The 13,268-nt window shown below is 48.6% G+C and overlaps 1 protein-coding gene across 4 annotated transcripts in view; it reads right to left on the bottom strand.

Moving 5' to 3' along the window:
- The window catches only part of MGRN1 (mahogunin ring finger 1), a 53,702-nt gene that overhangs the window by 40,156 nt on the left and 278 nt on the right, over positions 1–13,268 (bottom strand). For all 4 annotated transcript variants that reach the window (XM_027683698.1, XM_027683694.1, XM_027683696.1 and 1 more), the window contains exons 2-3: positions 5,346–5,464; positions 1,930–2,018 (exon numbers count right to left, since the gene is read on the bottom strand). In XM_027683698.1, coding sequence (XP_027539499.1) covers positions 1,930–2,018; positions 5,346–5,464 — 208 coding nt within the window. The remainder of the gene's footprint in view (positions 1–1,929; positions 2,019–5,345; positions 5,465–13,268) is intronic.

Genomic DNA, 13,268 nt, shown 5'->3' with positions numbered 1-13,268 from the left:
AGGTTTAGATTGGATATTAGGAAAAAATTCTTCCCTGTGAGGGTGGTGAGGCCCTGGCACACGTTGTCCAGAGAAGCTGTGGCTGACCCATCCCTGGAAGTGTCCAAAGCCAGGTTGGACGGGGCCTGGAGCAACTTGGGATAGTGGAAGGTGTCCCTGCCCATGGCAGGGGGTTGGAACGAGATGATCTTTAAGGTCCTTTTCAACCCAAACCATGCTGGGATTCTACGGAAAACCAAAACCTTGTGAGGACTTTACCATCAGAACCTACCTTACACCTGGACATTCAGCTCAGCATCATTTTATTGGGTGGAGGATGTGGCAAATTAAATAGTTCTGGAAAGAATGTGCAAACCTCAACTACTGGTTGTGAAGAAGCCAAGCTGGAGAGGGCACAAAGTGTCCTTACGTGCAGAGAGAGAGGAAGGAAAAGCCTCTAGCCCAGAACAGGAGAAAAGCACAAGACAGAATGTACCCTTGGGGACTGGCAATTAAAATCCCATTTTGGGTCTACATCAGTGCAAAATTAAATCGAGTCATGCTGGCAGTGTCATTGTCAGCACTGACAGAGCAGCAGCAGCACAAGGGCCTGTGAGAGCTCGTGAGGCAGAAAAAGAACTGATAGTGCCAGGAATTAGATGGATGCAAACCTGGACACTGTCAAGGTGCATGTTCATTACATTCCAAATAGTCCAGAGCTGCAACTCTGCTCGGGAGAATGGGACGTGCGACCGCAGAAAGCAGAATGGCAGGACTACATGTAATAAACCTCAACAACTGCTCCTTTCACAGCAAGGCCACTCCCAGGGAAAAAGCCACTTCCCATTTGGCTTCTGAGAGATGTTACACTGCTAATGTGGATGCCTGCAGGGAGAACCAAATACCCTCTCCATTGCAAGTGTGTGAGGAAAGCAACTTTTTCCTAGAGAAGTACTTCACCCCTCAGCTGACAAACCAGACAACATTCAGAGCTGTTTATCAACAGTTACTTTTTTGGAAGTTCTTCCCTCTTTTCCTGTTCAATCAGTTTTGGAACCACAGGTTCTGCTCATTAAAAAAAAAAAAAACAAAAAAAACCCCAGCAAACCAAAACAAACCCAACCTTCAGTTTTCACATAAAACCAAGCTGAGGGGTTTGTGTGGTTATGACTCAAACTGCTCACGTTACATCCACGCTCCCAGAGCCACCTTGGCCGGGAGCTGCAGCTGGAACCCTGCCAGAGCTCCAGCCCTGAGCCTGGAACACACAATCCAGTGTGACTCCAGGATCGTTGGGAAATGCTCTGCCTGGACATGTGCCCAGTGCTCAGACCCAAACAAAGCACTGTATGCTGGGCCCTGCACCTCAGCCATCTGTTGGAAAGGGGGCAGCTGCAGATCCCAGCATGAGCCAGTGTTTAATCCAGCTATGCTGGTTTGGATCTCGGTGTGGAGCAGTGAGAGGTAACAGATCTCCATGACTTATCCAGACCTCCTCCCCCTGTGCAAGGGACACAAGCCACCTAAACAACACTGGGACCAAACTTTATCTTGGCAGCAGGAGAAACCTGAGGAAGTTTCACTCTAGACCAATCAATCTTCCTGGCCTGTGGCTCGCTCCAGAACCAGCTCCTTTCTGTCTTCTTCTTGCACAGGAATGCAGGAAGTAATCTGTCTGTAGGGTTTATTGACCTGACTAATATCTTCCATTCTGATCTCAGGGCTTTGTTTACCACTCCAGTCTGTCCTGCAGAGACAGACACCTCACTGGTCCTGTTTGGAAACACAGATTGTTTGGATAAGGAGCATATAAATCACTTGAAAGCTCCAATCACAACGGAATGCAGGAACCTCTGGACAAGGATCTGGAAATCAGCTATTCTCCAAAATCTTATCAATACATTTTGGCTCTGGGTTGAATAAAGGGAAAGGTTCAGGCAACATTGGTACCTCACAAGTCGGAGAGAGTCCTTGCGGATATTCACCAAACTCCTCAGCGTCTTCACTGGCTCATGTGGAGCTGGAGTTACATAGGGAAACTGGAACAAAAAGGCAAATAATTCTCCTGTTATTATACTATAAAAGGTATCAGCATGTTGCCTGGCATGCAATTTACCCGAATCAAGAAGCATCCAGCTTTCAGGGTACTTGGTACAGCAGAAGGAATAGCAATAGCAAATTCTATTTACAGACTGTAGTGGGTTTCTGTGGCTGAGTTTTGGTAGCGGAGGGGGGGCTACAGGGGTGGCTTCTCTTAGAAGCTGCTAGAAACTTCCCCTGTCCCGTGGAGCCAATGCCAGCCGGCTCCAGGATGGAATTCCTGCCGCTGGCCAAGGCCAAGCCAGTCAGGAGCAATAGTAACACCTCTGGGATAACATATTTAAGAACAGAAGGTTATTGCACAGAAAGAATTCCAGCCAGGGAAGAGCAGAGTGAGAACATGGGAACAACAAGGTAGACACCAAGGTCAGTGCAGAAGGAAGGGCAGGAGGTGCTCCAGGCACCTGCAGCCCGTGGTGCAGAGCAGGGTGGGGCAGCTGTGCCCCTGCAGCCCCTGGGGGAGCATCGGGGTGCAGAGACCCCCCTGCAGCCCCTGGGGGAGCCTGTGCTGGAGCAGGTGGATACATGAAGGAGGCTGTGACCCTATGGGAAGCCCAGGATGGAGCAGGGTCCTGCTGGAGACCTGAAGCCCGTGGAGAGGGAAGCCCAGGCTGGAGCAGGTGGATACATGAAGGAGGCTGTGACCCTGTGGGAAGCTCAGGCTGGAGCAGGTTTTTCCCGGGTAGGACTCGCGGCCCCTGTGGGGGACCCACGCTGGTACAGCTCATCCATGAGGGACTGCACCCCATGGAGTTTGGGAAGAACTGCTGCCCGAGGGATGGACTCATGCCAGAGAGGTCCATCCAGGACTGTCCCATGGGAGCAGGGGAATGAATCCTCTCTCTGAGCAGCGGCAGAAACAACAACTGACCACAATCCCCATTCCCCATCCCCTGCACCTCTGGGGGGGAGGAGGGAGAACATGGAAGGAAGGAGGGGTGGGGGGAAGGTGTTTTTAAGACTATTTTATTTCTCACTCTTTGGCTTTATCCTGTTAGTAATAAATGTAAGTACTATCCCCACTTGGAGTCTGTTTTGCCCGTGAAGGTGATCAGTCACTGACCTCTCCCAGCTCTCATCTCTACTCATGAATCCTTAGCTGTACTTTTTTCTCTCCCCCCTGTCCAGTTGCAGAGGGAGAGGGAGAGAGCAGCTTTAGTGGGTACCTGGCATCTGGCCAGGGTCAACCCACTACACAGATAAATCAAGCATTTTTCAGGATGAAAATTCTGCCCTGGTCCAGCAACTGGGAGTACACATTTTAAGAAGAAGCATTTTTCACAAGCTCTTGTTCTGCACCCTGAATTCCCAGTCAGGAAAGCACTGCCCTCACAAGCTTTTGTTTCCACTAAAGAAACCACCTGCAGCTTGAGCAGAAGAAATGCAGCTCTTTCATGTGTGTTACAGCATGCAAACAGTGATCTGACTGCTAATCAGCATGGAGAAGCCCTGGATTACTGGGGGAAACTCTTTTTATTCTGAAACAATGGGGCAAATGTTCTGGAAAAGAAAAGAGACAGGGATAGGGGGCCTCTTTCCATTCTACAGTCAAGAAACCTTCTCTCACAGATTGTCCTTTAAATAGGGACATTAATGCTTCAGACTGTAATTCTCCCTACTGGGCACAGAATCTCTGGTGGGAAATGCAAAGGAACTGCTTGTTGTGGTGATCACAACCTGTACAGCTCCAGACCTGCCTGCTGGGGCCCAGGGACCACCAACACACGTTTCTTTAGAAATGAGGAGGCAAGGCCTCCCTTACTCCAAAGCAAGAACTGGGCCCACGTCCAGAAAACAGTTTTGCTGCTCTGTGTCCAAGTGTGGGGTTTTTTTCCTTGAAGATTAATCAGAGCTGCCAAAGGGCTTTAACTTTACATAGGCAAACTATATTCCACAACAGGCTCCTCTTAAACCTACTTGGCAAACATCCCATGGTGTTAATGGCATCTCACACACTCCCCTCTGGAGAAGTGATGAAATTCAGTGCTGGGATGTCAGCAAGGAAACCCACGCTGAGACATGCAGGTAATTTAACCCTGCAGGGTCAGTCCTTGCAGCCACAGGCAGTGCACAGGGGATGTGTGAGCACCCCCAGGCCTGCACTGATACATCCAAAACAACTTCCAGCTTCAATTTCCCTCCTTCCTAATTCTCTTGCCCAATTACACTTTCTGCTTGAACAACGACTTTTCCAGGTTCTTCCTTGTCCTGCCCTGCAGAGTCCTGTTAACTGCCTGTGGTGCTGAGAAGACCAATGGCACAGCCTGAGGGGGAACTCAGAAAGCAGAATGTTCTTGTCACTGTTCCAATTCAAACTCTGAGTCATCTTGCCTCAGTTTCCCCCACCTGTAAAACCAGGGTGACCCCAAACTGCCTCCGAGCACTACAAACATAAATTAAACAATGGTCACGGCTTTTCTGAGGAGAACCACAACTTCAATTTTTCATTTTCATGTTTTGAAGTTGCAGAAACAACTAGGATAACAGCTGGCAAAGCAAGCAGCTCTTTTCCCTTTCCTCCCCAGCACTCTGCAAACAACTCCAAACTGCTCCTCCTCTGTTACCTTCTGGTTCTTTTTAAGCAGTTCTGAGAGGCAAGAGAAATCCAAAACATAACACTTGCATGAATTCCTATCTGTCCCTCACAATGGTGCTATTCCTTGTTCAAGAACAAACACTTGAGCAAGCAGCTTTTCACAGTCTCACAGACACCTGTGGACACAGAAATACCTCTGTGTTCCACCTGGGAAAACTCAGAGAAAGAGAGACTTTCTGAGCAGCCCACTGAGGTTACAAAGCAAACTAAAACCCACCAAATATCAAGATTTGTCTTAACCCTGCCCTGTGCCCAGTCAGGCCACTGATTTAGAAAGAGAACAGCACATGTTGAACACTGGCTGCAAGCCATCCAGCATGCCCAGGAGCTTTGGGAAGTTGGGGCTCTGAGAGTGGATCTGCTTCCCAGCCTTCTCTACAGCGTGTTTTACACTTGCTCAGGCAGGCAGGCAGAACTAGTCCCAAATTCTGTGCTCCTGAGTCCCTGTCCTTCTTCCCCCACTTGCTAATTCCTTCTGTCCTAAGTGAAAATAAGCCTAGAAGGTGAATATTGCTTAGGAAAACTCAGCTTGGATCTGAACAGATGGGAATTACACTCCCCAAGCAGCGAGGACTCCCTTAGGTCTGTGTCATCCTCCTCTACAAGCCCTACACAAGGTTTTCCAAAACAGGCAGGAAACAGAAGAGTAAAATAGAACACAGGGACTTGCCTGAACAGGTCTATTCCCAAGGAAGTTCAGATCCATGTTCTCACCAAAAAGGTAGCCCTCGGGGTGAGGGGTGTCAAACTTCTCACCTCCCATAAAGAAGTGACTTGCAAAGTAGTTTCCTAGAAAAAAACAAAACACAAGGAAATTAAAACAACAACAACAACAACAAAACAAACAAACAAAAAAACCCCGAAACTTAAAATGAATGGTGCTTCCCAGGTAAGTCTGTGCAGTTTTTAATTCACAAGTATAAAAGAGTACAAAACATAGAAAATACTTGTTAATTCAGTCTTTTCCTGTACTACTGAGGGCCACTGCCAACAGTAGGAGCAGGGGAATAAACAAAACAAACCAAAAACCTGGAATAAATCATTACAGTGGAGATAATTCCATTTTAACTTGTTTTCCAGAGAAGGGACAGGGAGCAGTAAAAGTCAGCTCTTTCCAATATTGCTCCATTCTGATGAATTCGTCCTGTTTTCTCCACTTTCCAGTGTAAAGCCCAGTCCCACAAACACCATCAACCTGCTCAGAGAAGGATGAGGGTTCTTCCCACAGCAAAGCCTGGCACAGCCAGAGGGGCTCCTTCCCACTCCTCTTTCACTGCCACATCCCTGGCAAGAACCACACAAAACCTTCACACCTTGATGCTGAATTTAATTAACAATACTGTCAGCTCTAAATGCAGAAACATGAATTTCTGGAAGAGATACACAGGGACTGACTAAAGGGAACTTCAGCTCTGAAAGTCTCACCACAAATTCGTTTCATTCATCTTTAAGGTGATGCACTAAGGTTCAAATTTCAGGAGATGAAGTGTGTGCAAGGTCACTGGAATTCTAGAGCACTGGATTAACTCCAAAGCCAACAGAATCAGTTCAGGTGCATGAGAGCACCAGGAACGCAGCTTCCTCCTAGAAAGACTCCAGGAAAGCACTCTCGAACGTGAACTTCACACAGTTACAATTTCAGAGACATAAGTATCAGGAGAGAACTAAAATAAAAGCCTGCACTTCCCTTCAAGTTTCAGAGTGGGGGATAAGAGAACTGAGCCACATGTACATTCACTTCCCTGGGTGCAGTGCACAGACAGCATAAATTTGTGCTCAAATGAGCCATTCCAGAAGCAGTAACTAATCATCTGAGTGGCTATGGAGGCACTCTGGGGGGATTTGCAGTCCCTCTAGGCAGGAGCAAGCATGATTACTCTGAAATGGAAGTGTTTCCATGAATGGCTCTGTTTTTTCCATTAAGGCTTTTTTTCCTTTATGCTTCAAGAAAGGCTCTTCTTACTCGGCACAGATGGCAGGGCCTTAATGACGACAGTAGCGCTCAGCTTTGCTGAGCTCAGCTTACAAGCATCCAGATGTTTGTAGTGCTGAAACACATCCTTCTTTCCAGCACAACAATCACCTTCAGCACAGGTCCACAACCTGCTTAGAATCAGACCTACAGAGTCGGAATAACAAAATCACAGAATCACTGAGCTTGGAAAAGACTTCTAAGGATCATCGAGTCCAACCTTCGACCGATCACCACCTTGTCAACCAGAGCAGAGCACTGAGTGCCACGTCCAGTCGATCCTTGAACACAAAAGCAGGTGTTTCAAATCACAGGGAATCTTTTCCCACCCCTCCCAGAAGCAACAAATCAAAAAGCTGATCTGCATATAATCTCCAAGCACAGCCAGCCTGACACAGCCTCTCCAGCTGAGATGCACCGCAGTGGTTTATGCTCACCCCGGTTCTGAAGAGCACGAGGAACGATGGGGGTCAGGAATAGATTTCACATTTTATGTGGGTCAAGTAGCATTATGTTTTGGAACATTTTATTTGATTAACTGTGAGGACAATGCTTGTGCAGGATGTCTCAGTACCACAGCAGCTGGTTATCTGGGATCAGACTTGGAGAACTCCCTCATATCCAGTGAATGAGACAGAAACACAGAATCACAGAAGGGTCTGGGTTGGTAGGGACCTTAAAGCTCATCTTGTTCCACCCCCTGCCATGGGCAGGGACACCTTCCACTAGCCCAGGTTGCTCCAAGCCCCATCCAACCTGGCCTTGGACACTTCCAGGGCTGGGGCAGCCACAGCTTCTCTGGGCAACCTGTGCCAGGGCCTCCCCACCTTCACAGGGAGGAATTTTTTCCCAAATATCTAATCTAAACCTACTATCTGTCAGTGTGGAGCCATTTCCCCTTGTCCAGTCACTCCAGGCTCTTGCAAAAAGTTCCTCTCCATCTTTCCCATAGGCTCCCTTCAGGTCCTAGAAGGCCTCCATTAGGTCACCCCAGAGCCTTCTCTTCTTCAGGCTGAACAATCCCAATTTTCTCAGCCTTTCCTCCCAGCAGAGCTGCTCCATCCCCCTGATCATCTTAGTGCCTCCTGTGGACTCACTCCAACAGCTCCCTGTCCTTCCTGTGCTGGGACCCCAGAGCTGGAGCAGCACTGCAGGTGGGGTCTCACCTGAGCAGGGCAAAGGGGCAGAATCTCACCCTCCTCTGCTGCCCACGCTGTGGGATGAGCCCAGGATATGGTTTCAGAGCATCTCCAGGCAGCCTCTCCAGCACCTTGGGATGAAAAGGTCTCTCCTGTATAACTGGAATAACATCCAGACACAAAGCTAGCATGTTTAAGTCACCTGCCACACTGTCATTGTTCCACTAAGGACTACTTTAGGGATCTCTAACAAATTGTTAGGATTTTTCACAAATACACTCTCCAACACAGCAACTGGAAACCACAGGTGCAGTTCCACGTTCAGACTGAATCTCTTTTCATCTTCTAAGTCACCTCCTTCGACGTGAAGGATGTTTTTTTTTCCCCAGAGGCACTTCCCTCAAAAGCAAACAAGAAATGCAGTCAGTGCCAGCCACAAAGAGCACAGGGAAAATCACTCTGAGGAGCTCCTGGTGAGCAGAACAACCCCTGGGCTCTGCCAGGGCTGCTGTACAACACAAAACCTGCCACGTGCTCAAGGTCTCAACAGCCAAACTAACAGACCAGAATGGCAGCAAACTGTCTCCACAAATTTATAACACAGTTTTCAGCAGCTAAAAAAAGATATTCTATTGCAAGCTTTCAGAAACCAGTTGCTACAACAACACACGAAGTTCAGAGCTCTCGAGGTAAGTCTAAAGTTATGCATTAATCCTCTCAACCACTGTCACAAGCAACTCACAGTTTGCCCAAGTTGAAGACAAAACACTTTAAGGAAGCATTTCTGTAAATATCACATCAAGGACTAAAAGAAAAAGGAAATTTTGAGACAGAAAATATGAGGCATCCTCTCTTCCTCTCTCTGGAAAAGAGACATACACACATTTAGGATTTTTAGTGTCTCTAAAAAGCTTGTATGTATTTTCTATGCATTAGAATCCTGCTGCAGCTCCACCTCTAGGTTCCATTTCCAAATCCATTACAAAGACAGCTTTAGGATTTTAGCCAGGGTGCCACATCTCTTGAACCCTGTTCCCACATGTCCCCCCCAGCCTATAAAACCACCCTGACCTACCTTAGGCAGGTGTTGCAAGGCCAGCTTTACACAGAGCTCTGTAGCTATGGGCAGAAGGGGGATGCAAAGTGCCATCCTCTTTGGCAGGAAAAAAAGAAAAGCAAAAAAATCCTTGGATTAACTCTCCACAGAATTGCTACAAACAGAAATCCTCCAGGAAAATGCAGCGACACACTTAACAGGAAAAGAATCATACATAAATAAACAAGGATGAAATTGGATAAAAATGCCAGAGCAAAAAATAACTGTGGCTTTAGTTCCCCAGAGTAAATCAGGACAGAACACAAGGGAGCATAAGATAAAAGAGAACAGGAATGGGTGACACTGCTGAGGTCCAAGCAGTGGTTTTAAGAGAAATTATGGTGGAAAACTTTACAGTGGCTGGAAAAACAGCACTGGGACACCCAGAATGGCCAAGTCTGACTCAACAGTTTGTCCCATGCAAAACCAAACTGGAACCCAAGGCTCCTCCTTGGTGCCCATCAAATGACACCAAAATAGTTAATATTTATTACAATATAGTGGTGGGGTTTTATTACCATAAAGGCACCAGCATTAAACATCAGACTGCTCCAGTCACAATTACCTCTCCCTAACCCAGCATCCTAATCCCACGTTCATGCAACCCCAACACATGGCTGTGACACAGGAGTGACACAACACCCTCCAAGAACCAGGAGCACAGAGTCAACAGCACAACTGTAACCTCAGCAAAACACGGGCTGAGTCGCACAACGTTCATTAAGAGAAAGCAATTAATGTCCATTTAGGCTTCTCACCATGAATACAATTAACAGTGAAGTAACAGAAATTGAGTTCCTTTTAATTACTCAGCCAGACACTCTCCACCACAGCACGCTGAGGGAGGGACTGTCAGCACAGTCCCAGGCACAGCCTGAACCAAGAGCCTGGTTGGATGAGGCCATCCCGCCTTCCCCACCACCCAGCCCTGCTGGGCCACCAAAAGCCACCACTTAGCAAACAGGAATGTGGCTCTGAGCTGAGATAAATATCATCCAGCAACAAACTTGTAGCAAAATCAACCGGTTCTGGTCCACGAGCGCTTCACTCTCGTGCTCACGAGGAGCTGGGGAGAAGGCAGGAGGGAATGTCCTGGTCAATGGCTGGTGGTGGCTGTCACCAGCTGCAGGACACAGCAGGAGGAATGAAGAGAACTAATCCACGTGCTTTGGGGAGAGAGTGAGGAACAACAGCTCTGTGTGAAATACAGGGACACGTTCCTGTTGTGACAATGTCACAGCACACATGGCTCATGAGCCGGGAACAAGGTGATGAGAACAAGAACTCTGGGTACTCCTCTCCTATTTAAAACTGCTCCTTCTTTGATTAAAACCTCATTCCCAAACAACACACCAGTTCAGCTTCAGAGAGGAGTACTCTCCTTTTTCCCCTCCCAAAAATTTCCAGGCTCTTCCAAGAGCCTACTCCAGAGGAGAAGAGGCATCCCAAGAGCAGGTGCTCCTTGCCCTGCTCCAGGCTGCAGAGGAGCTCAGTGGAACAGGAGTGGAGCTGTTGAAGGAGCTGTGGGAAGCACTGGTGCATTGCTCACTGGTTCCAAAGGCATGTGAGACCATATGCACAAACATGGATCCTTTCACTGCCTCAAGCACAGAAGCACGATGGAGATCATGACTGTTCCCTTCTAAACAGGCAAAAAATTACCCATTTTTAGCCCCTTTCATGGAGGCACTTACTCTTCTGTACAAACTGAGCCCTTCCTCCAAATGGTCAGGCAGGCACAATGCCAGCACAGGCTCCACAAAGCAAGAAATTCTGGTTAAAAGGTACCAGAAAAGAGGGTTCAGAGAAAGGCCACAGCAGCCTCAGCCATCCTGATGCAAGAGGGAAAATGCTGATGATCCACACCCAGAGCCTTGGAGGAATAAGCAGGGCATTTTCAGAGGATTTTTGACTATAGAACTGCATACAACTTGCAACAAAGCTGTCACACGACCTGCAGATGCCTCACCGGGGACTCTGGCTCACACAGACCAAAGTGGATTCCACATCAACCTGCTCAATCCTCCCCAGAGCACGTGACTGACCCGGCAACAACCACATCAAAAGTCAATAAAGGAGAAGTGAATATTCATCTCTGCCTTTGCCACCAGCTGTGACTCAACAAGGTGCCGTCACTTGGAACCACCTGGTACAGTCACCGTGTTCCTTTCCACAGGCAGGTTGGCAGAATTACAGCCAGAATACCTGTGTTTATGGTTTATTTCCTTGTACAACGTGTTCTTCTTGTGAGGGGGTGTGTTTGCACCCAGCAGCTGATCAGACATTCACGATAAGTCAAGATCTGCTCAAACCAGAGACTTGGAGAGACAGAACGGAAAAGGTGAGGGACAACCCTCGGTGATGCACAGGGCTCCAGAGGATGGGTGACCTCAGGGAATGCTCTCTCACCACACCTTCCAGTTTTCCAGAGGTAACCTCGAAGCCAGGAGCGTGTGTCAGGCGATGGAAAACTGGCTTCTTCCAGTCAGGGCTCACAGCGACAGTGTCAAGTCAGAAATCATTAGCAACCATTTGGCCTGAGAACATTTTGTACCACTTCCAGCTTGCTTCCCAAAATCAAACAGAACCTTACTCACTCACTCCCAGTCATCCTCACTGTCAGGCTTTGCACCAGCCATAACCAACCTTTCCAGCTCCAAGACAAACACACTCAGGACCAGAAGGGACAGTATCCTTCTGAGGAAGGGAGGGCAGCTGCCATCCTCACAGCCCTCACTGTTCCGGGCTTTGAATCTCCACCTCGGAAGAGTTCACAACCTCCTCCTCTGCCTAGAACCATTCTGAGCCTGAACAGCTCTTCTCCCTCCCCAAAGTCAAGAGGATCCTTGTTAGATAAACCTGAAGAAGGCAAAGAGAAAGAAAACCCTGGCCTAACACCAGCTTTCGGAGAGAGCATGACTAAGTGCCACAGAGAATTAATTAACAAGCCTCTAATTGTATCCAGAGCCTTTGAATGAAATACCAATATTTTTATTGAATCAGCTGCTTGAAAGCATTGGCTGTTCCGTGTTACAAGGGAGGTATCACATGTGCAACAGTTTTTGGCAGCATTACAGTCAACAGACCCCTTCCAGGATGCACAGGAACACAAAACCCAACCTCAGGCGTGTGATGGGGTTACCCTGACAAGCCCAACACATCATTAACTTCTAGTCTAGGTAAAGACAACAGCACAGAAACAACAGGAAGATGATGTGAAAGAAGCAGTTTAATGTCCATTGCATATGGTGGTTATAACTAATCCACTCCGTATCTAAAATTCTGTCACATGCAGATCCTGCTGCAGCCAAACAGCCAAACGACATTTGCCTTTCCCTGCAGCCCAAAAAACTAGTTCCCAACCCCCTAAAAAAACAGGTTGTATTTTCTAAGAGATACAACATAGCTGTAAGATTTTTTCTGGGCAGGTTTCCCCCCTTCCAACTCCTCCACACCACTATTCCTGCTGCAGGCAGCAACCTGCCACAAAACAAGATGTAGGGATGGCAGGACTCTGAGATGACCCTGCACCCCCTCCAAAGCAAGCAGGGGGCCTGGCTGTGTCCATCACACAGCCCTGAGGATGTCACAGCCAGCAAGTCATGGGACACACGCAGGACTCAAACCTCTGAGCAAAAAGTCTTTGTACCTGTGAGTGAGGGGACCCAAAATGCTGCTCTGCAAATTCTCCAGCCTGCCTGGAAAAGCCTCAGCAGAACAGAAACTTAGAATAATTTATAAGTAAACAAACACTGTAAGGGGAAAAAGCACCCAAATTTCACTGATGACTCATTCTGTGAGAAGTAGAACTCTTCAAACAAGTTAAATCTGGCCGATTTCAAAAGCCACCCTGAGACAAGGTGGGGCACGGGCCCACCAGTGGCACTGACAACTCTCCAAGCTTTCAGGACAATTCCCTTTGGAAAACAGACACCCACTAGGCCGTGTCATCCCAGGTCTCTCTCAGGTGAGAGCCACTGCCATTCTAAGGAGTTAAAGGGGGTTGTCATGCGGGAATTTGCCATCCTGTATTCCACCAGACCCAGTTTTGTTCCGTGTCCCCATGGAACTCCGCCGTCGCTTCCCCTTCACCAGCAGCAGCCGCCGCGCTCGCCACTGACCAACAACCTGCTCCAGCCGCATTCCCAGCGAATTCCCAGCGTGGGGAGCAGAGCCTTGTGCACCCCCAGTGACGCCCCAGCACCACGGGGGACCCCAGGGCTGCGCCGGGCGGGCACGGGCGGAGGGACGGGCACTGCTGACCCCGGGTCCGGGGCACGGAGCCCTCCTGCCCCTCACCGGGCACACGCGGCCCCGTCCCACCGCTCCGGCCCACGGAGCTCCATCCACGGCCTCGCCGCCGGGGAGGTCCCGCAGGGCCCGGGG

This window comes from Neopelma chrysocephalum, unplaced genomic scaffold (assembly GCF_003984885.1).
Source record: "Neopelma chrysocephalum unplaced genomic scaffold, ASM398488v2 Primary Assembly neopelma1_65, whole genome shotgun sequence".
Classification (NCBI taxonomy): Eukaryota; Metazoa; Chordata; class Aves; order Passeriformes; family Pipridae; genus Neopelma; species Neopelma chrysocephalum.
This window is presented reverse-complemented; position numbering and strand designations above follow the sequence as displayed.